The sequence below is a fragment of the Electrophorus electricus genome, chromosome 2 (assembly GCF_041902795.1).
Source record: "Electrophorus electricus isolate QZ-2024a chromosome 2, ASM4190279v1, whole genome shotgun sequence".
NCBI lineage: Eukaryota > Metazoa > Chordata > Actinopteri > Gymnotiformes > Gymnotidae > Electrophorus > Electrophorus electricus.
In genome coordinates, this window is record NC_137498.1 from 36606735 (window position 1) to 36631567 (window position 24833).

General features: G+C 45.1%; 1 protein-coding gene across 10 annotated transcripts in view; it reads right to left on the bottom strand.

Annotated features, from left to right (window-relative positions):
* macf1a (microtubule actin crosslinking factor 1a) overlaps nt 1-24833 on the bottom strand; it is a 132409-nt gene that overhangs the window by 86570 nt on the left and 21006 nt on the right. For 7 of the 10 annotated variants that reach the window (XM_081701855.1, XM_081701850.1, XM_081701820.1 and 4 more), the window contains one exon: nt 1835-1896. In XM_081701855.1, the coding sequence (XP_081557981.1) occupies nt 1835-1896 (62 nt within the window). Of the gene's footprint in view, nt 1-1834; nt 1897-3592; nt 5215-7984; nt 8442-18668; nt 18972-24833 lie in introns of those variants that run through there. The other 3 variants (XM_081701838.1, XM_081701825.1, XM_081701835.1) reach the window with 3 other exon arrangements.

Genomic DNA, 24833 nt, shown 5'->3' on the forward strand with positions numbered 1-24833 from the left:
ATTGGACAAGATGTCCAAGCTCTCTCACATAGCTGGGAGTGCTGGTGTCCCACCCCTACCCCCATCCCTCTGTCCCCAACTGCTCATCCAGTTCATCCTGCGTACTGTCCAGATCAGGCCAAAGCTAGGAGACAGCCTGCAGAGAGAAACCCTTGGAGAACTGTCGTCTAGCCTCTACATTAATTTCCTCCTTCACTCAATCTCACGGCTAATAACAGTGCTGAGAGTTGTAACGTGTGCACTCCAGTCCCCATCTAATGCTCTTTGACACTGTAGCATCTACCATGGCGGGCAGTAATATCATGAACAAGGGAAAGACCCTTCTGGGCACAGCTGGTGTGACACTGTAGCGGTACAAACATCATTTGCATGCAGGCACTTCATGTTCAATGCCTGACTGCTTCCCTGTTTCCACGTCTCGACCCTAGGCCATTTCTTGCATTATGGGCTCCCAGGGTGGAGGCACCATTTCTTATCCAAAAGAGGAAGGGACTCATAGAAAAGATGACTACTATTAACTGAACAAAAAGGTTTATTATTCATCAGTCAGAGACCCTAAATTGTACTTTAATTTTGTTTTGTACATTTTGAAAATGTTCCTTTGCAAAAGAATAAATCTCATATAAAATAAATTTTTCGCCAGCTGTGTGGTCACTTTTGAAAGCTTTGCATAAAAAACCTGGGCTTTTTGTGCAGATACCCTCAAAACGATCCACATCACGAGCCTCTTATTGTCTGCACGTGTGTATAGAGCACACACACACACACACACACACACACACACACACACAGCCTTCAGTCAGCAGTGTGTCGCACATGCGCAGCAGCATGTGCACCTGCATGTCTGCCTCAGTCCTTTCTCCCCAAACGCTGCCCAACAGGTGCCATCAGCTGTGCAGAATGGCCACGTGGAGTTCTGGCTGCCCCACCAGTAAACAAGAGCTTTTCACAACACCTCCACTAATGGCTGAAAACTACAGTTAATGCACATACCATAAATTGCACCACAATTATTGTTAGTGACAAATGTTAAAGCACACACCCTCACACCCACACCCACACCCACACCCACACTCACACCCACACCCACACTCACACCCACACTATTACATTCAGACATGAACCCACTACTTTCTCAAACACTCTTTCACTGTGATTTTCAAATCAGTAGGAAGTCTTCTGTCCTCTGTCTTGATCTGTTGTGCCAGTATCTTTGACTGATGACTTTCCCTCCCACAGCACTGTCAGCAAGCTGAAAGTCACACAACCCTTCAGTAAATATAACTCCCAACAGCAAGCGCTTGTCTAACGTTACGCAGGCACATTGCCAACATTTCCCCCGCCACCTACAGCATGACCCACATTACAGTAGTGAAGCCTGAGTTATGAGGTCACTGGCTCCACTACGCAGACATCTGATTGGTCTCCATTCCTTCCCTTAGAATACCCAGAATTCCTCACTTCCACACCTCTCTGTGGCCTGTGATGGTGGGTGGACAGACATACCAGAACACCATGCACCAGTGGACACAAAAACTCAGACTCTGATTACAGTGATTTTTTTTTTTAAGTACTGCTTAGTAAAACTGCTAAAGCTAATCACATATAGTGTAATCACTAAAACTTTCCAGGGACACAGTATACACTGAATTACATACAGGAATCCATTTGAGGTTCTACATCAGAGTGATGTAATCAGTCAACCTCAGAGTAACAAAAGACCTGTGGGTTTAGCAGGTGGCTTTATGGCCTTGTGACACCACCAAAACAATCCAAATCAGTGAGGACACACACACACACACCTCTGTCAGAAATGCATCAGCATAGACTCTACCTTGATGAGATGTTTGTTGACCCATTTGGTGAAGGTTTTCTTCTGCACCCTGTCTCGTTCATCTGCAGAGAGAGAGAGAGAGATAAGGGTTAATGTCCCAATACTCCATAAGTGTAAGAGAAATACAGTGTTATTTAGCGTGTATTATTTTAAGCCTCTCTCCCACAACCTCATGTTTTCTGCAAAAAGGAGACCTAAAAATATAAACAGAAGCAAAACTAACCTCACATTTCTCCATTTCTCCATGAAATTAAACTTGCACATAGCAGCCAGTGACAGAACAAAATGCCTGTCTACCAACATAAGCTATATTAAGATGTGCCTGATTAAACAAGAAACTAGGGTGGAATTCAAAAATAGACCAATTTGATAAGGGAGCCACAATGGCTCTCATTGGCATGACCATACTCACTTCTCATCTCCTCCTCACTCACACAAATGTCTGAATTCCCTCACCTAGTTGTATCACTTTCAGACATGTATGCTGCTGTCAGTGCACAATAAGTCTAAAATGTGGGATCGCTGATGTCTCACTTGACAACAATAAAGAAAAAGAGGTCAAACTGCTTCAGGCCATAGATTATATTCTAACAGATGAAGAGACATAAAACATAGCAAACTTAAGTTCCTTTTACCACAGGGATTCAGTGATTGATCAAAAAGCCTGGCCGAACACACACACGCACACACGCTGCTGTATGAGAGTCGGGCATGAACTGCGTCAACACGCCAGTGCAGTGAGGCGGTCAGTCCCAGAATAGTGCCTGATCCCACAGCTGCCATCAGCCCCTCCTTACTTGTCCTCTCCTCAAACTCCACCCCACCCTCACCATCTCCTCCTCTCTCTATTGGATACTCGACCTCTTCTCTCCTCCGCCCCCTCCCTCCTACTGTTAGCTCCTCAGTTGATGTGGTTGCCATGGTGAGAGGCCATGTGGTCTTGTTGGCCCATTTCCTTTTGGAGATATGCACATATTACATCCTACTCACAAATTCGTGATAAAATACACATGCAGAGCAAAGACTCTACTTATAGTTTAGTAAATGACAATTATGTGTCTTACTGGAGGAGGAATTAGAAAGGGCAGTGAATCTACCACTGAGCGCTTTTGAAAAACAAAACACACAAGTCACCCAGGTTAAGTATTACAATGCTCACAGAGAGAGTGACCCAGACAGAAAGACAGACAGAAATAGACAGACAGACACACACAGACAGACCACAGAATGTCAACCGACTTCATTGCAGGAGCATTTTATCCTAAGACAAGCCTGACTGGTTTGTCACCTTGAAAAAGTGATGCTTTGTTACACTGATGTCTAAGGGATATCCACACTTATACTACAATAACGTACCTCAATCTAGTAACCCAGTGTGCACAGGTTACAGCAGAGTGCCCTCCAGAGGAGCAGAGAGCAAACACAAGGCTAGGAAACATAAGGACAGCCTGACACTCATGTTCTCCGACTCCACCTCCAAAAGCACCCAACACAACAATCCCAGAGGCTTGGGCCAGTGCAGACCATCCACACAGTGTGACAGCCACAGACAGGCACACACTGCTCTATACAGTGAGTCACTGTGCTGGCTCACACACCCTCTCCACAAAGTAGGAGCACAGCACAGAAATATACCACAGAAATCTAATGACACACTCTAGTGCACACACTTGTGTACACACAAACACAGACAGACATGCACTGACAACCATGGATACATGGCCACACACCCGTACAAACAGAGACACAAGAACTAACCGGTGCAGCACATGAGAGAGTATAGGTGAGCATTGAACCTCTGCTCATTATAGTAGTCTGGCCACATTCTTTCCAATTTGTTTCACTCCTTCTTAAAGTTGAAAATGAGTTAGAGACGTCCTATGTCCTGTGGTGGGGCTGACTCTTTTTAATCCAAAAAACTTCCTCAGGATAAAGGTCCATTAAATCCACACGCACTTGTGAAACCAAATGAGCGTGAACCCTGAGCTTGAGTCTCTCTGCTTGTCTGCTGCTGGGGCAGCCATGTCAGATCTAGGGTCTACAGCAGCTCTCTGGCTCCCACGTGTGTGTCATACCCCGCCTCTTGCTGCTATTAAGGAGTGGAGTCCGCCCCCCGCCTTCAGAGGGAGCTCAGTTCAGCCGGCTTGCCTCAGAACTGTTGCACACACAGAGCACATACACTCTTACGCTCCCTCTCTCTCTCTCCCTCTCTCATTTTCTCTCTCTCAACAGCCATGGTTTAACCCCTCCTCGTGTTTTAGTATGTAGGTTGCAGTCTCAGATGTTCATGGAAATTTCTCCAATTTCTCTTGAAGATGTAACAGCAAACACAGGAGGAGAGGAAGTTCCTCAGCAGATGCATGACATTTTGTTTCCTTATCAGGAAGGTCAGAAGGAAGTCCACAAAACAGGCTTGCGAGAGCAGTTTGCGTCCCTCTCTGATGATGTCACAGTCTGTGATTTCAGCAGGGCAGAGTACTGAGAGATATGGCACTACATGCTGTGCTATTTCTAATCCGTTTCCATGCTAACGGTGATGCTCACACCACAGCAGGTCACGGCAGGGCCGCAGGCAGGATACCGCGTCAGGCGTGTGCACGATTGCTGGACTGCGTCATGACCGTTCGTGTGGGGAGCGAGACCATCCTCTCCTCTCTCTGTCTGCATTCAGCACTGCTGTCTTGCTTGTCTTAGAGCGCGCAGGAGGGAACACACAGCGAAAGTGAAAGAACACACACACACGGAGAGAGGGAGAGGGAGAGGGAGAGATGGAATCAGGCAGCTTCTACTACAGAGTGGATCAAGCGGCTGCTGGGTCTGGAAATAACAAATGCTGGAAGAGGAGGAAACGGCCGAGCAGCAGGACAGTGTGTGAGGAGACGTCACTGTTCTGCCCCGACGCACACCTCCAGCCCCGATAAACTTTCCTTCTCCACCACCATAATCTGCCACTAAACAAGTGAATAAAATCACTGCAGCGAAGCAGTAGCAGTGGCAGTTTTAACCACCATGACAAACACACTATAATACAGCAGCCACAGGGAAGTCCATCGGTGGGTCATTAGCCAGTCAGTGGCTCAGGACTCCATGTACCCATATCTGTATAAGTGTCCTGATTAAAGCTTTTTTTTTTTTTTTTTTTTAAAGTGGCAGGAAAGGTAAACCTGAAGCATAATGCATCTACACAAGACTGTTTTAGAACACCCCTCCTGCACACACATCCACCTCACACACACACCACTCCCTCTCGGAGCAGGGTCTCTCTCGCCTCCTCTCCCTGGCTGTGGGTGTGCTGGCCAGAAGCCTGAGTGTTCCTCTCTCCAGTTTCTTCACTCTCGTCTTCACTGACTCTCCTGAGTTCTCGTGTAAGTGAGGCTTGTTTCAGTGCTCCCCTCTCATGCGGCTCCCTGAGCTATAAATATCAGCCAGAGCTTACGCTCAGAGCCAGCACCACACAGTGCACACCCACTCCCTCTCTCTCTCTCCTAATCTCTCTCTGTTGTTCTCTCATTCAGTGGAGTCTGCGAATCATCTCTCTGCTGCTTTTACTCCTCTAACAGTGCTCTCAGATGACTCCTTTTCTATGCTCATGGTTCCTACATGCACTAGCACTCTTTCCTTCAGCGACACTGAGACGCAGGTACAGTGCACACCTCCCAGTGTCCCCACCATCCCCCCCCAGTAAGCAGTATGCTAAACCAGCAGGAATCCATGGGAAATTCCGAGATCCAACAGCAATGTGTCTAGAGGTACCAACAGGACGAGCTTACATTCATCCACCATGCTAATCCCAGCCATCAGCAGGTGTTCCAAGCACCAGGCAGACGCAATCATCTGATTATTTTATTACACTTCGGCTTCTCATGTCTGATCAGAGCAGCCAAACCAAATGAGCAGAGAAACAACTGGAGCCAGGTCTCCACTCTTCACTCAGGGACACATGACGGAGTACAACAGGGTAAAGAGCCTTGAACCAGTAATGCTGCATGCACATGCTATACTGACTTGGGAGCCCAGTGCAAAAAAACTAGTGGTGCTCTCACTAGTCCAAGGCTTAATTTAGGAACCTTGAGCACAATTAAAATGTGCCTGTATGGTGGATTTATAAAAAGGGACATTACTCAGACCCTGTGCACACCTCCTCGTGGTCAAAAATAGGAAATGCAGGCAGAAAAAATTAAACTTGAATGAGTGCGATGTTAATGTAATTTAATTTTTTATATTTAAATTTAAATTTCATGAAAGGACGATCAGTGTCAATGGGTTAAATTATTATGCAGTGTACTCACAGTACATTCTCCAGTGACTCACCAGTTCAACTGGGTGACAAAAAAGGCACATCCAAAAATCTGATGTGCTCAGAGATTACACCACAAAGTAAAACTTTATGATTTTTTTTTTCACTCCAGGCAGCATCACTGGACAACTGAGAACATGATAGAGTTACCCAGTAAAGTGGGGATCACTAAAGCACCAAGCTGATATGTGGGAGGCCTTTAGCTGTCTAATTATCTTTGTTTACTTTGGTTTTGGTTTAGAATTCTAGGTGGTCATTTAACTAAACATGATTTTTAGTAAAATAGCATATTTCTTGTTGAGTTTATTGATTGATCTAGCAAAACAAATGTGGAAACAAATGTAAAAATTTATCTTTTTGATCAAATAAAAGTTAGCAATCATGGACAAATGGCACTGGACGTTCTATTTTGGTGGCACTCAAGCCCAAATCCAGGGGTTAACTTTGAGCCAGATCCAGGAGTAGGGTTAACTTTGAGCCAGATCCAGGAGTAGGGTTAACTTTGAGCCAGATCCAGGAGTAGGGTTAACTTTGAGCCAGATCCAGGAGTAGGGTTAACTTTGAGCCAGATCCAGGAGTAGGGTTAACTTTGAGCCAGATCTCTGGTTGCAGCTTTCCTCCCTTCAGCCAGATCTCTAGCACTTGGTTGCTGCCCAGGTCAGCCATGTCATTAGATGAGTCTGGGACTTTTCTGAAATATTTTGGTATTTATGTTATGTGATTACAGTCAATTGAATTCTGATTTAAGGATACACCGATTATTCTATTATGCATGTTTGAATTTCTAATGATCAGTATAAATCATCTTGTGGGCTGTGAGAGTTTTCACAGTCAGTTTGGGAGCCACAGGTGCTAACAGTTGGAAGCCTCTGCACTAAACAGGATAGGAGCGAGCATCTTGGGCCTGAGTTGACGAGTGCATGATGACACTGAGCAAGCAGGGACTGGCCTTCAGTCAGTCAGTCATAAGACAATATAGTTTAGTTTAAGAGACTAAATATGTAATTAACTACAAACACAACAGCTGGGCTCTACCCAACCCAGCACTCATAGACTTCTCCACATAGACCTCTTCCTATGACGGCTAATAATATACCTAGTGTTCATATAATGCATATTGGGGAAACACACATTCCATAAAGTTCATGTTCCCCCATGTGGCTGGGTAAAGTCACACTTCCCCTTAGCCCCAGTGCGCAGAGAGCACTGGCAGCCAGCTTCCACTCCCACTGATCCCAGTGACTTTAACCAGCCTGGCCAGAGTGCTACATCCTAACCTGACAGTTGCTAGTACCATCCAAACCTGAGTGGGGTCTGCCTGTCAGTGACACCATCGTCAGGCAGCTGAGAGCAGCACACCTACCCACTGTCACCACTCTCCAGGGTGACCACATGGTACTAACCGCATGATAACTCAATACCACTACATTAATAGAGTGCAACAGAGCTCCTGTACAGGTTAAATTAATAACATGAGACAACTGGACAGCAATCACTAACCACTAAATTGAAAAAACAGAACTGTCATTGTTAGGACAAAAATCGTCATCTTCAGGGCTGTGGCCAAATGTGTACAAGAACACATGTACAATAAATACACTAAATCAGCTGATGCCCTATAGTTTTTAACAGTGTTGCCTTGTTTCGATAACATCAATGTCACTGGTATAAATTTTGCAGCATTATCTACATTCACTAGAAATGAAGGTTTATCTGTGAGCCACCAAAGAAATAAGAATAGGTGTAGCTTAGAAAGGAAGCAAGCTTGGAACTGGAAGTCCAATCACATCACAAGAGGGACAGTGGTAAGAGAAACCCAGTAGCAGATGGAGAGGTACAGGGATGTTCGTTACCATGGAGAGCAACAGCTTCTTGTCCTCTCCTACGCCTGCGATACAGCCATACGCCGGCCGCGGTCAGGAAGTGTGCCGTCACAAAGAGCACCGGTGTCAGCACCTCTGGGTCCGAAAGATCCATCACAACCTCTCCCTCCCTCTCACTAACCCTTATGACTGTCTAACCGCCAAGCCTAGAGAATTGACTCGAGACTAGGGTGGTAACTCAGAGTGGGGCGCAGACAGCAGGCGAATACAAACGTCACTGCTCTGTGTGTGTGTCCCTCAGCAGGTATGTGCAGTCCTCTGCGCTAGCAGCATCTCTTTACCCAACCTTCTCTCTCTCTTTTTTTAATTCACTTTCTCCTTTAGAGGATGGTTCTTCAGTTGCCTTTAAGGGTATGAAGAAGTGAAGAAAGGAATCTTGATGTCACTCTTAAAAGTTTTTTTTCCCCCTAACTTTGAACAAGTAACTGATGAGCCTCTGATCTCTGCTGAGCCTGTGCCCTCAATGACTCATTACCATCTCTCGCTTTCTCTCTCCTCCCTCTTTACCCTCTCTCTCTCTCCCCCTATCTGCCATTTTACACACACACCCCGTTTCTCTCTCTCTCCTCCTCTCTGCCTTTCTGACACTCTTTCACTGAATTCCTTTCCTCTGAAACAAGTGGCTAGCTTTTAGCAGTTGTTCCAGCCACTGTGAATATATTCAAACAGGAACAAAAGAACAGAATAAAAATAAAAGTATGTAAAAATGCTACTGATGCTATTTCTATTTCCTGTGTGCTAATGTTTGTGCAACTGTGTGTGTGTATTGGCTGGAGATTAAGTGTGTGTGTGCGTGCGTGCATGCCAGTAGTTCAGACTGTTTATGCTTGTGTATCTCTGTTGCTATGAGTAAGTATTTACAGACCCTGCTCTATTCCGTGTGGCAGCCATCCTGTGCTGGGCTGTTCGAAACCTCAGATAGGTACTGAGGTTTTGAACAGTGCTGAAGCTCATGAGACGCATTTACCACCTTCGCACACATGACCCCTCAGCCAGCCATGCAACTGTTATTGACAGCAAGCATGTGACAGGAAGCAGACACCGAAGGTGTGCATGTTCTTGTCTGGGAGGCACTGGAGTGGTCGGAGCTGCTTGCTAGCCTGCATTAGCCCTGCTGCAGGTGTGCCACGTTGTCCTAAAAGACAATAGCTGTCCCACAGGGATTGGGGTCCCTCAGTCCATGTGGCTGGACTGAGCATGAGAAGCGAAGAGCGAGTTAACATGACTGCACCAAACAGGCTACAAGCCAGGGGGACTTACACCCACTACAGTATAACTTCTACAAACAAATTGGGGGGGGACACAGAGAGAGAGAGAGAGAGAGAGAGAGAGAGAGAGAGAGAGCGAAAAAAACAAGACAACACTGATCATGTCAGGATAACCAGCAAACATGGCTCTCCATCCATGTCCACAATGCTCAGCAGCACAGAGGCGATGGCATGGTGGTCGTGCTGTGGCAGGTGGAGACACCACAGTGCCTTTACTTGCTGGCAGAGCTCCAGCAAACCCAGCAGGGGACTTCCAGTGTCTGTTTCGTTTCCTCCCATAGCTCTCTGCACATCATATCTAGCCATCTCCAGCCCTTCACCGGTGTGCAACTCACCAGTTTCCAGAGTTGCACACCATATACCAAAACAAATGTACTGAAACACACACACAAACACACACACACACACACACACACACACACACACACACACACACACCAAACCAAGGCACTGCAAAGCCAAGCCAATACACACACAGCAAAAGAAGGCAGTGCAAATCCTCATGCCCAGCCACCCCACTGCACAAACACACACACACGCCAGACTGGCCAGGCGGAGGTGGTACAGGGACACCAATAAGAAGAGAAAAGGCAGTTTATACATGGCCCTGTGCCTTAATGGATGTTTGTGTAGAACTGTTAATTAATCTAATCTATTCATCCAAAAAAAGGGAAGAGGATTCTCATACTGTCCCCACCCACACTCACCCTGACACATCCACCCACCTACCCACACCCTGACACACCTATAACAGCCACAGGGCAGTGACTCCACTGAATTCCACTGCTTGTCTCTAATAACATTATGGCTATGAATTTTTAAACCTCTTTGCTGTTATTTCTGTCATTGTGCATGTTTGAGAGAGAGAAAGAGAGTAATAGCCTTGTGTTTTACTCTATTGAGTAAAAGCACCGATCTCAAATGCACTAAGCTTGCTGACAAGGTCACCAACATTCACACCCACCTAACCACACAAACCACACACACACAAACACAAATACCATCTCTCCCCACTACACACAGCATTCTCAATCCAGCTTTTACATCACAGCTCAAAAGCCAAAGCATGCAGGTTAAATATTACCTTTCAACCTGTGGAAGGGCTTTTGAAAGTAAAGATTTTTCTGTTCTTTTCTGCTCAGCCTCTGAGGCAGGCTGGAGAAACAGTGGTGACAGAGAGGGCACAGTAGAACAAACAGGATTTGTCACCACATGGCTCAGGGCAGAGGAAGCCATTTAGCTGCCATTTCCCTCTCCCAGCCCAGCATATGACATGCGGCCTCTTTTCTCTGTCTATGATACTGTTAACTTTATCCCTTGTTTGGTCTATGGAGATACACACACCAGCCCACTTGCTCAAGATCTTTCAGGTCATGTGGATTACAGTGCAAAGTCCTGGGTGCAAAGACGTGACAGTGATGACAAACACTCGTAATGGATTACACACGTCTAATGAAGAAGAGCTGGAACTGAAGACACACTCTCTGTCAGTTCAGGTCCAGTTCTTCAGGGCTGGTACATCACAACACACACAAACACTCAAACACTATCCCCACTACTCTACTAAGCTACCCCACCACAGAGAGAGAGAGTGTGAGAGAGAGAGAGAGAGAGAGTGAGAGAGAGAAGCTGTCTGGCATTCTGCTCAAAAAGAAGTGCACAGTATTTCACAGACCCCAGTGATTAATAATGTTATCAAATGAACTACTTGGAATCATCAATACCTCCACAATCAGATAGGGGGCAGCCTCGTCTCACAGTAAAACCACAAGGCATAAGGAGGCCGTCACAGTAAGAAATGGTCCTATATTTCTACCAGATGACCAGCAGTACTGCTGCTACACACATACTTCCGAGCTCGCCAAACCCGTCTCACAGGAAGTGACATCACAGCTGCTGAGCATACCTGCAATATCAGTCTCAGTGACTTAGCTCCTCTTTGTTTACGTAATCGTGTGCATGCCTATGACTCACTAATGGCTACTGACAATAGTGTTGAAATGAATAAATCTCCAATTACCACTAGAACAACCACTGATGAATACATAATTAAGTATGTAATCTGTGCAATAATATTTTGTAAATTAGGACAGTTTATATAGCATGATGAAAAAAAAACAAAAAAGTGTGCTGATGGCAAAAAGGCTGGGTGGTGAGATGTGAAGCTGGGGAGAGGCTGCTGGCAGACACGGTGCCCTCTGGCTTCTGACAAGGTGAAGAGCCAGCATGGAGCCCATCTGCCCCAGCCCAGTGTTAACATGCCCATGGGTGCCATCAGGGGATTACAGCAGCTTGAGCTAGACACTGACTAACTTAACATGAAGCAAGCTCAGGATAATACACATGGAACAAAACTCAACCCTTATATACACACACAGCTCCACACCCACCCACACCCACACATACAAGAGAATGGGAATTTTAGTTACAGTAAACATAGCTTTTGTATGTACCATGTCACTCCAGGGTTGGTCAATGTCTGTGGTAAGCAATATTTCAATGGCTGCTAAAGGTCAATGGAGAAAACTTACAATACATGGATCAACAGAAAAGCAACTCCCAGTATAAAAGTGCCAAAACAGCCATGAAATCCTTTCGTCCCATCACAATGAATTGTGGGAGATGCTGGTACTAACATAGCCAAACTGCAGTAGTGCCAAACCCAGTGTTTCCCTAGCAGAGTTGATGGTTAAAAGGCAGATCTGCTCCACCAGCTCGTGCACAGAGCTCACCCACACCTGTCAGCACAGAGATTTATCTGACAACAGCTTAGTGACCATAATGGTGAGAAAGCTTTTTTGTGTGCGAGTGTGTTTGTGTTTGCCATGAGCGTGTATACGCAGGCATAACCTGACACCACAGTTGCATCACAGGTGATGTCCTCATCCAGGCTCAAAATGCTTGGAGATTTAAAAGGCTCCAATTTATCGAGGCCCTGTTGCTAGTGCAGTAACTTTGTGCAGTCACAGTGAAAGGCTCCAACTCCACCTCTCTGCGAGCCACCGTGGACAAGAGGTAAAAGGGCCAAAGGGAGATTTACTCTCCCACCTCCAGAGGAGGAGTGTCTGGTCTCTCCCCCCTTTCAGGCTCAGGGCGCAGGCAGGGCCTGATGATGAAAAGGCTTCCTCAATCACAGGTTAATGGCTGGGGGGGGGGGGGGGGGGGTTGTGAGAGAGACAAATTTAGGTGGCGGTCGGAGGATGGGAAAGGATGGAGACAAGAGAAAGAGCGAGAATGGGAAGGAATGTGGAGTGGCTACACAAACACAGGGCAAGCAGAGAGGGTGCCGCCTCATAACCAGTAGCACGGTTTTCTTACAGCTGCTGTCATCACCATAGTAACCAGTCAGTTAGGATCTGGCTCTGGCCTCGTTCACTTGACCCTAATCTGCTGAAAGACCACCATTTCACTCAGGCCAGAACAAGAAATGTCCACGAGAATCTGTCCCCCCTCCCCCCCCGAAAAAGCCTGTGTGATATCTCTCCCATTTGGACAAGGTCAGCTCAACTTACTTTTGAAAATACAGAGGGCCAAATGTCAAAACAAAAAAAACAAACAAAAACAAAAAAAACATTGGAGATAATTAGTGCAAGGCATGCACATGTATTGATTTGTGTGTGGGAGTCAATCCCTATAGTCAAACCCTACAGGAAGGGGAAGGACCACCCAGTGCGTTTGTACCCCTGGTGAGAGCAGCCTTGAGTGTGAATGTTTGTTTCAGCACCCAGACATCCCTGCGCTTGCACTGCTAAGATGGATGAAATCATTCACAGGTTTCCTGTCTGCTCTCTAGCTAAGTGACAGCACTCCACAAACAGCACAGCTTGCTCGGGTGGTCCCACCTGCTAATGTATTAAATGATCAATCGCTGCACTAATGACTACTCACAAATCAGGTTCGTTAAGAAGCACTAATCCCTTTTTAACGAGCTGCTCCAGGGCCAGAGGAGGAGGCCTGGCTGAAAAGACCAAGAGCCTGGAGGGCTTGGCATCTTTTGACATGTATTATGGGAGAAGTGAAAGCTCACCATGGAGAGAGCAGGAGAACAAGGTGGAGAATAGGAGATGCAAGAGGAGGAGAGGACCTAAACTGCATAACTGCCACACCAGAATCAAAACCAAACCATCCAGCCAAGATGTCCATTAAACTAAAAACAATCACTCTGTCATGTTGGAATGGAAGATAATATGAAAGAGGAGGTATGGAGGAAGATGGAGGAAAGATGGAGGTCAGAGGCAAGGCCATGGGAAAGGGGAGCAGGGAGCACCAGCCATGAATCTGATCTCCAACCCACGGCCACTGTCTAGCAAAGCAGAAATGTGCAAAAGCACAAACACAGATGCAGGCCTGGTCAAAGACGTGAAGACTTTGAGAACTCTCTCGTTACTGCTGCTTACAGTATACACACAGATTGGATTATAATACTCCAATCTTCTTCAGTTAGCTTACATTCAAATACATGTTCACACTGCTTTCCCCTTACAACACTTTCACTGATTTTTCTCCAGGTTAAGCACACCCCTGGCCTGCATCCCCCATGCCCTGTGCTATCCCAAGCCCTGCAGAGCAGCTTGGCCCAGCGCTTGCACTGGGCAGACTACGTTTCCCACGCTGCATGGAGAGAGCCACACAGAGCAGCGAGCCTGGAGGCCAGTGCTCCGTGAAGGACAGGAAGCAGAGGGGTCACCATTCCCACCACCACCACAGGGATGCACTGAGGCAAACTTGCAAATGAGAAAGAAATAACCCCAGAGAAAGAGGACACAGTCATGACTAATTGATTGTCTACTAGTACAAACGCCTGGAATGAGTACTGGATTTTTCAGTGTGGAGGTGTTAGTGGAAATTAAAATGTTTCAAACTTACTTTCTCTTTTTTCTTTTATTTTTGTTAGGAAACGAATAAAAGAGGGGAAAGAATCTGTGATGTCCCAGTTCACATATTCAGCACATACAAAGTGAAACAGTAAATTTCTTCACATTAAAGAAGTGAATTTGAGTAACACCAATTGAAATTGTATATATCTCACTGATTATTAACTTAATGATTTACAACATGCAAGATCAGAAAATATTGTAGGCTTTCAATGAATTTGACAAACTGAAAAAAACTGATACGAAGTTGAATTTAGCTGAATGAAAGTGAACTTCAATGAACTGTGAAGGAAGAAAATAGTGAACTAGGAGTACGAAACCACAGGACCAAAAATATGCATAATGCAAAATTTTTTCTTTCTTTTTTCAACACTACTAGAGGGGACAGAGTGGAATAGGTTTAAAAAAAGAAAGCCCTCAACAAGGAAAATGACAGGTTGTAAACCAGAAGACTCCAGGATATGGCGTGACTGCAAGATGAGATGAAACTCAGCGTGGTTGCATGAAGAGTCACAGCTGCACTTTCATATGGCATCACTAGTGTCTCTTTTTGAGTCAGCAGGGAGAGAACAGAGTTGCATCATCTTAACAGGCAAGGCAATGGGGAGCAGCTCCACACCCCAGAATATAAAACAAAAATGTGCACACAAACACTCCCACCTGCACATATGCATGCACATGCACACACAGAATACATCTTCCCACCACAGTGCACAGTAAATAATTAGAAACTTCCACAGCACCACAGAAAAGGGCAGTAAACAATATAATGGAAATATATAACAGACTGTCTCACTCTAAAACCTGCTCACTCTGGCAGATGCCTAAAGAGAGTACTATACAAAATGGGCATGTCCAAACCCATCACCCTCTAAAGTGTTTTAGCATTTAATTTCTTTTCTATTCCACCTAACTAATTCAGACCTTCCCATGACCTAAATTAACCGCATCTAATGTCTTAGCTTGAAACACAGTGCAGCAGATATACAGGAGTGGGGTACGGCAACCTGAGAGGAAATACCACAATCTGAGCTCACCAACACACTTTGTCTTGAGGATCAGCTTTGTTTTGAGGATCTGGGCCCAAACAGGACTGGGACACCTGACCAGACTGGGTCCATAGGGGGCGTAGCAGTGCTGTTGGATCTGGGTGCATCTAGCCTTGTTTGTGTCCCTCTACATAGGCTGCCACACCCTGCTGGCATTGAAGAGATACCCTGCCACGGCCCTTATCTCTGTCCTCACATCTGTGTGCTGACATAGTCCTACTTGTTCCCTCACTCCTTCGATTCGAGGCACGCGGTTCAATGTCTCCCACCTGCCTACCACCACTGCACTGCTATGTCTGTTGTCCTCGCTATCATACATATCTCACAGTAAAACCCCATACCAGAGCTAGGCAAAACACACTGAGTCAAACTGAGGCCACACACTTGCATGTTCGACTGAGTGCCATGGACATGTGCAAGCAGTATGAACAGGAGTAGGGAAAAAAAAAAAAAAAAAAAAAAAAAAAAAAAAAAAAGTTGGTTTACCACAGCATACTAAAGAGAGCAGCTTATGAAATCCCCTTCTCCCTTGTACCATCACTCATTCACATGTTCACAGCTCATAACAGAAGTGCCCATGAAGAGCCCAGTCAATCGAGGTCAGGCACTCTCGCAGTATAGACACTAGATGGTCATGTGACCAAATTTGAAAGGCCTCTGTGAAAATTTGGCCCAGGGTTGCTGAGGCAGATGAAAAGCTTGTTCCAGCATTTGATGATATAATCATCTGAAAGAAGCAGGAGAGCTGAGGGTTTCAGTGGCACCAATCAGGGACAACCCAGCTCCCTGCCAGACACACACACATATGAAGCAGCCAAGCCTCAGCCAGTGAACAGTAGCCTTTCATAACTTCCAAGAGCTGTCTGTGACAAATGAACAGACCGTAAATGTTTACAGAGGAAGGCCACATAATGAGAGAAGCCGACATGCTAACTGAATAGGCATTAGCAAGACTTAGTGTCAGCCCAGCTGAACATTGCTTTTCTGCCGGTGCCACAGGCAAGATCATGTTCTTTAATGTGGTCTGCCTTACATATCACTTTTATACAATGATTTGGAATCTTATAATATGCTTTAGCACATTGCCTGCTAAAACACACCCGAGTTAACTTAATAAGGATACTAGTATTATGTATAGGGTCGAATCATGTATGTTAGAGCAGAAGAAACACCAAACTGTGCAGAGTGGTAGGATGCCAGACCTGAGTAAAAAGCCACACTTTGGACAATGGACAAGGCCACTGCTGAGTAAGGCAAGTTGTCTGGCTTCTTGTGAGATGTCCTCCCTAGTCAGTGACAAAACTGAACAACAATGCTTCCAGCTTAGCTGTATTCCCCAGTATTTTGTTATATTTAAACCATTTCTAAAACTAAAACTTTTATGCAGTTAATCTGTTAGAGTAGGTTCCACAAAGTTGTCTCTGGCTTTCAGGAGTTTTACAAAGCAGCTTCACCCTTGAGAGTGATGATTTAGACTGCAAAAGACAGCTGCTTCAGTGGTAGGTGATACTCTTTAGCAGTTGTCTGGTTGAGGGTGAGACAGCAGACATTTGCAATGGATAGTCACAGCGCAACAGGAAATCAGCCTGGTTGTCAAATTCCACATCTAATTTAGGAGTAAAGTTGTGCTTGCGTCTTGGTTAAAGTATGCAAGCTGTTTCAGGGCTAATACAACTGCCCTTCAAAAGCCAGAAGCCAAGATAGCAAAGGACTCTGAGGAGTGTGTGCGCATGTGTGTGCGCGCGTGTGTGTGTGTGTGTGTTGGTGGAGGGATCTGCCTCCAGGTAGGAAACATTGGATAAAAAGAAATGAGCAAGTGTTGAGGGGGATTGAAAATAGAGTTATTGGATTAGTGTGTGGTGGGGAGGTTTTAGAGACACCCACCCACCCACACACACACACACACCCCCACCCACCCACACACACACCTGCTGTTCATAAGTCAGGCTTAGGCCCCAACACACCATCTGTTTCGTACCTGTAACTTCATCCATACTGACTCATCCACCTAAAACATTGCAACGCAAACCTGCACAAGCACCATAATTTGACTGACACACCAACTGGACACGGCTATTGTGGTCCAGACTTGTCAATGGTAACAGTAGCTGAGTGTGTTGTAGCTAAAGCGACACACACCCACTCTAATCTACCCAGATTAAATTAGGTCCACAAAAATTATTGTCTTATTTGATGTTTGTAAAGTTAAACACTCTCTTTCCATTTCATTTTTCTGTTGCGTGCCTGTCACCATGGCCTCGTTGGGTGGCTATTAGCAATGTGGGCACTCGACCGAAGTGCTGGCTTCAAGCCTGGAGCAGATTAGCAACACAGTGGTTCGTTTCTACCTTTAGGGCATCAAATACCAAGAGTTCATTTTTTGCAGGGCTGCCCCCCATGCCCCAGCAAACCCCTCCACCACCAGGGACTCTTGATCCATATGGTCAGCGCATATGCACAGTGGCATCCACTCTGGGTCTGACCAAATGTCTGCCCCATGATCTAGGACTGAATTACAACAAAGAAATAAGGAGCACTCCATTTTCAATTAACATGATAAAAAGAGAAGCTAGGCAGAGACACTCAAGACGCACAAATGCAATTTGATGTTTTTGAAGCAGATGGTTAAGGAGGCGTTTGGGACATATGGCACAAGGGAGAGAGAAAGGCTCAGCCTGCACCAGGCGTGTGGACACAAGGCGAAAGAGAAAAAGGAGATAAAGTAAGATACACCCCTTAAACAAATTATAACCATTTACCTCTGCCACCGCACAAATACACCCTGCACATTCAGTGTGCACACACTCATTCACTTTTTCTCCCTTACATCACTCAGCTATGCCTGGGCAGAGACTGTAGGGTTATATGACAGATGACGCTGAACACACACACACACACACACACATGAGCACATGGACAATTACCTCAACAAACTCTTTTGTTGTGGTTCACTGTACAATTAACCAAAAATAAGCATGGCTTCTGTAACAACACACATTGTTCTCTGAAACAGGGCTGGGGTGCCTTTTTGTTTTTAACTGTGGAGGAGCTCCTTGGGTATGACTCTTTGAAGCCCTGAGCCTGATCCTGGGGTGCCTGGATGTGGGCTGTAAAAGCAGGCAGCTGCCCATGTCCTTGGTCTGCTCTGCCAACTGCAGACAGCTGCCCTCCGGAGCATCCACCCTTAGCCCAGCATTCAGTCGCTCTCCCAGCACCTATGTTTCCAGTTCTAAAAACTTTTTCACTATGACCGCTTTAATTGGACACCATTTCTCTGTCCTGCTCCTGACACCAGTCCACTACTAACCTCGCTGTTATCACACTCCTCTGGCTGAGCACAAACACTGGATTCAAGTAAGCACACTCGTACTTGCGCTTCCAGTAGCAACAAGAGAAAGCTGAAAAGGAAACGCTCATACTGTTGTAGAACAGCCAGTATGGCAAGCGGGAAAGCCTCACCAACCTTTCTTATCTTCGAGGTCCTGAAGATAGCGCTTGTATGAAGCAGCGGAGCTCATCTCAACTCAGCCTCAGAAAGACCTCAGGAGTGCCGTGGAAAGAAAGGAGACAAAAACCAAAAAAGAAAAGAGGAAAGGAGAGAGTGACCGCACCAGTGTCACACAGAGCAGAAGGCTTGCGATGATCCTCAGCTTCTATGGAATCACAGAGGCATGACATTCATGGTCATCGTGGAAATCTACGTCTATCCGTTCTCCAATTGCCTTTTTTTTTGTGCCGCCGATAACAAACGACTTTGTACGTTTGTGTTTGTGTGTATATGTGTCTCAGTCAGCAGCCTAGTAACTCTGAAAGAGTGGCGCGCTGAGCCAGATAGAGGAACTGTACTTTGACCACAGACTGGTGATGTCACTGAGCCTGAGCATGTGTTTTACTCCCTGCTTGACTCAGACTGTAAATGCAAGTGTGTGTGTGTGTGTGTGTGTGTGTGTGTGTGTGTGTGTATGTGTGTGTATATATGTATGCATGTATGTATGCATATGCGAAAAATTGACATTAAAATAGTTTTCTATGCAAGGGAAAGGAACTAACATACAAAACACCTTCTGTACCAAGTATCCATGACTAAAAGTGTGCACGTGCACAGAATGGGAATTAGAGGCCCTATTCTACATCTACAGCCAAAGTGATTTGAGCAACCGCTTCCCTTGGTTCTGCAAAAGTCAAAAGGACGGCACAACAGATTACAGAGTAAACATCAAAGCATTCAACCCACATTCTCTTTCTGCCTTTCCTTCTGTGAACAGTGAATCCTAGAGAATCATTAACACCACCTAACCTCCTATACTGTAAACAAAGCTAGATCTTAAAAAACAAACAACAATAATAAAAAAAAAAAAAAAAATCACACTAATAATTCACAACACTGACAGACAAGACAGACAACGGCCACCTATGTGCACTCTGTTCACCTGTGTGAACTCTACACTCCATCTGATTGCCACTTGTAATCCATTCAACAAAGAAGCCAGTTCTCACAGACAAAACATGACGTGATACAAGATAACCCAAACACATACAGGCTTCAGCAGCTTCTCAACACCAACATTCATCGTGTGCTCATTCCCATGGGAAAATACATATATGCAGTTTAGGTGACAGGCTGTAATTAGCAGCAATTAGCAATGGACTTCAGCAGAGAAAAATGGTGGTGTTCTGAGGCAATCCCACCCAGATACCACTCAATAAACAATAAATACAAGACTAAAAGAAAAGTCAAGAACGTACAATTCAACCCAAAACATTAATAAAATAGTCCACATTAATACAATACAAATTATATTAAGTGAAAATAGCAATGGAAAAATCTACAAAGTACTCTGAACATGAACAGGGGAGAATGAAAAATGTTCTGTATTTCATACAAATGGGTGGCAGAGCAGCAACAGAAGCAGCTTAAACATGGAAGAGAAGAAAATGTGGTTACTGTAGAGTTAGTCATTCAACCTTGCTGTTATATATCAGTAAAAAGCAGTGATGTGTGTCAGTGGTCTAAGAGCATGAATGGACCCACAGACCCACACGAGCCCAGAACTGCCCTTGAAAAACATCTCGGTGATGACCCATCATTCATCTGTGAGAACAACACCCAACACACGCAATGGCAGTTCTAGATGTGCTGGGGTTTTTAGCGGATGCTGACATAACTGTAGCCAACATGAAATTTGACAGGGAAACCATTTCTGAAGTCACAATGGGCTTGAGTGCATTAATCAGGAGCCTGGATGCATGGACTGTGGCCTCTGCTGGAGGTGTTGTGGAGCTCTTCACAGTGAGCAAATAGTGCTGATGCTAGGCAATAATGCAAGCCCCACCCTCCTTACAGAGGGCCCTGCTGAGGTTGCAGCGCTGCAGACAAACACATTTCACTGCAACTCTGACCAAGGAGCAACTGAACTGCCAGACACACACACACACACACACAGGTGCATTATCACCAGGCTGGCAGGGACCCAGTGGGCAAGCACTTGTAATGCAGTTTAATGCTGTCAGACACATCAGATTAAATGAATAATCAAATATCCATAAATACCTGTCTAGCAAACACACACCGTCTAACAGATTTTTCATTTGATTCTCACACACCAGCACTGCACACCTCAATTAGCTCCCACACCACATGATAGTGTCCATCACTACTACACATGTTTACAGGCTGTCTAGAAGAGAAGCACAGCACAGAGCATGAGGCTAAAGCCATAAGCACTTTAAATACAAAGGCTTCTAATGTCCTTGCATGCATGTGCACTTCACTCTCATGCACAAGCACACATACAAGAATGCACGCACACACACACACACACGTACACACACACGTACACAAACAATAAAGCATTCAACTAAAAGAGGCAGTGGCAGTCTGCTCCAAACACAGTGACTCAAGAAGAAAAAAAAAGGGAAAATGAAAACAGATAAGTGCAGATGGAGAGAAGAGAAAAAAGTGAAGAGATTAAGACAGGACTGCAAAGCAACACTTATGCCTCCCCAGTGGCTCAACAGGGTAGATAGAGAGACACAGAGAGATAAGAGAGATGGAGAGACAGACAGTGAGAGGAAGAATGCAAGAGAGAGACAGAGAGCTGCAGACACAACTACACAAAATGTAGGTCAGTCACAGCACTGATATGAAGGGATAAAATGAGAGCTATTCATACGGATTAGGGCTGACAGAGAAGTGACCGGGAGAACAGAGCAAGACTGCATGAGCTAGAATGCAGGCGTATGTGCGATTTTTACTGTCTCCTGCACCCCCCTCTCAAAAACAAACAAACAAACAAAAACACACACACGCACAAAAAAAAATTCCCCAAGTTCCTGTCCTCTACCAGATTTCTGGGAGCTTGAGGGTCCTGCATCATATCTCAACTGTTCCCAGGACTGCAATATAATGGATGGAGATCTCAGATGTTGTTCCTGGGATCTGCTAGAACCATTCTCTCAAATTGGAGATCATATCCCCAAGTGCTCTGATTACTACTGGGATAAAGTTCTTTAGCTTTAGGTCAGAGATTCATCAGTACTGAAACTTGAAGACTGCCTCTGCTGTGACAAAACATCCAAACTATCCTTAAGTGGTTGCCTCTCGTCACATGACATCCCATGCCCAAAAATATTAATATTAATTTTTTTTGGCATTTAACAGTTTCAGGTATTGTTCTTTTAAAGGGCTAACAAACTCCTCAGGTTTATACCTCTGAGAGAGGAATGTTTTGGGATAAAACATGTGTGGCCCTGGTGTATTGAGCACAGATGTAATGTTGAGCACAGACGCAGCACAGAGAGGCTGGGTGTCACACCTCTGTTCAGCTACACAAATCCCCCACAGCAGATTGTTAAGGATTAGGGGCCCTGTGAAGGGAGAACTTTCAGAGGAACTGAAAAGCAACCTTGTTGTGAGCATGTGTGCATGTGCTCCATCTATATTAACCATCATAAATATGGAGATCCATATAAAATTGAGGTCCCTAGAAAATCTCAACCTGGCAGAAAATTCCAGGAAAAAGGCACAGAGAAAAGAGTCCAAGACAGAAAGTAAAGTGAGTAAATATAGCACATAGAAGCCTTTGCTAAAACCTAAAAAGTAAAGCTTCAGAGTTGTTTTATAGACACTAATCAATCAAACACAGCAACCAACGCATTGTGGGCAGGCATCAATCCTAACATTTAGCTTTGCTGTTTGACACTAAAGGTCAAACAAAAAGGAGAACACCTGTCCAAAATGAGGGTTTCAATCATGCGATACACCAGTGAGTATGTGAGGTACAACCTACATGCCAGATTGGGGGGGGGGGGGGGGGGAAGCTACACTTCAGTGGCTCAGAACGAACCAAGAGCCCAAAACGGGCTGGACAATAGTTCCTACAAGACCCTTAGACAGGAGCTGTTCTGCTGGGGCAGCAGAAGACCACATGGAGGGGGGAATTCTCCATTCCCAGCTAAAGTAGCGAGGTATAACATTCCAGCTATTTGGAAGAATATATGTAGGCCATATACACAAGACATCTATAACACACACACACACACACACACACACACACACACACACACCTTCTCTGTCATGGCTGGTACCAACTGTTGATTCTACAGCTGTGTGTGTGTGTAAGGGAAGCAAAGACCTTCAGTCATTTAAACAGAGCTAAAAGCAGCTGGCAAACAACCCCAGCAGGCAAAATATGTGATGATTAAAACAATGAGTGAATTGTAAGTTAATGTCTTCTGTTTTCACAATTGGTGTGTTCATTGTGTTTGCCATGAAGACTTATTAAACAATACTTCAGCATTTAAGAAGACATACTACTGCAGTGAGGGGAAAAGTGAGGGAAAAAAGGATCCATGTTCTGTATAGTCACAGTGCTATCAAGAGTCTACCGTCTTTGAATATGTACTGATACCCGTGTCCATTTATACTCATGGAAGATAAAGGTAAAGGAGCTTCCTGTGCCTTTAACACAAGCTCTTTCAAACATCTCCTCACCACAATGCCCAATGCAAAAAAGTTTGCATTGCATTTAAATTCTCAATACAAGACCAACTGTACTGTATTCAAGCTAGTGAAAGTAAGAGATCATCAAATATATTAAAAACATTAGAAAATGTTCAAAAACTACACAGAAATATAGCATAATGTTACATATAAGACAAACAGTGCAAATGGCCTAAATTGTCTCTTCTACACATCATCACCTAACAATTTACACAATGAACTTCAGACCCAGCAGGGGGTTTTGATTAATGAGACTGGACAGCAGAACACATTGCCCAGGCTGGCCACCACTCTCAGATCATTCCGAGATGGAGAGGAGCCACAAGCATCTTCACCCCCATCCTCCATTCCACATTCCATCAGAGCCCCAAAAAAGGAGATCTCATCAGCCCTGCCCTGACTCTCCCTCGTCCCCCATCTTACGGTCTCTCCACACTGCAACTGTCGCACCACATGACCCAGGACAAGCATGTGATCGGCTACAGAAAATGCCAGTCCAAGCGCTCTCAGGGGACAGACACACCCTCGACCTTAACCGCACATGACACAACTGTGTCCAAAAGAGAGGTGTTCAGAAAAGCAGCTGAGGGAAAGGGTTCAGTATTGAACTGCCACTCCCAGCCTGCCACTCAACACAAACACAGACACCGACACCCAGACACTTCACTCTCTCCTCTTCTACTTGCAGTCACAGCTACTTAAAACCTTTTACAAAAGGCACCTGTTCTACTTGGTCCCTCGCCCCATCTCTCTTCATCTCCCCTCTCTTTCCCCTCTCCTGCTGAACCCCCTTCATCAGGTACTTCTCTTCGGGCCTCATTCACCTCCATACAAACAGATGGTGTGTTAAAGTAATTATGTGCAGTAAAGGGATCTTACATAAACATTGTTATGAAGATGTGCTGGCCTCTTGGGGCCATTGCTGAGCTGTTTGGAGTCCTGAGTATTCTCTTTGGGCCTATAGAGGACAGCTCTCCAAGAGCCGAACTGAAAAAAAAACAAAACAACAAACACTTCAAACAGCCAATAATACCTCGGTTTGAACCAGAGTGTTGTTGACTTTCCAAAGAGTTTAGACCAACCTTCTAACATAGTATGGAAGAAAAGTATATACTGCATACCAAATGTAGCTGAAGCCTGCAAAATAGTATTTAATTAAATCACAGGTCATCTGTAGCTGCCTGTTGTTTTTTAAACCCAGTTCCTTTGAGCGGTGTACAGGAAAACCACACAAGGAAAAAGAACAGACACCCCATTTTTATTCATTTCCTTCATTCTTATCATCCTCTTTCACAGCTGTTCTTCTCCAGTGATTTACTGCATAATAGCAATTATTAAAGAGCTCTAACATGACAGCATTTCCCACACTGGTGCACATTCAAGTATCAAAGAAAGGGTTCTTCAAAGGTGCTTATATTTCAAAGGAGAGAGTGGTTGTTCAACCAGCAAGAAAAAGATTTCATTCATTCACCACAAATGCTGGCACACTTCTGCATCCTCTCCTGTCTTTTTTTCACCAGTGTTCATTGCTCCTGCTTCATATGCCTCTGCACCATTTATGTGTGTGCAGTAAGGGGTGGTGTGGAGCCTGGCCCACTCCACAGCCCTGTGCTTTACTGGAGCAAG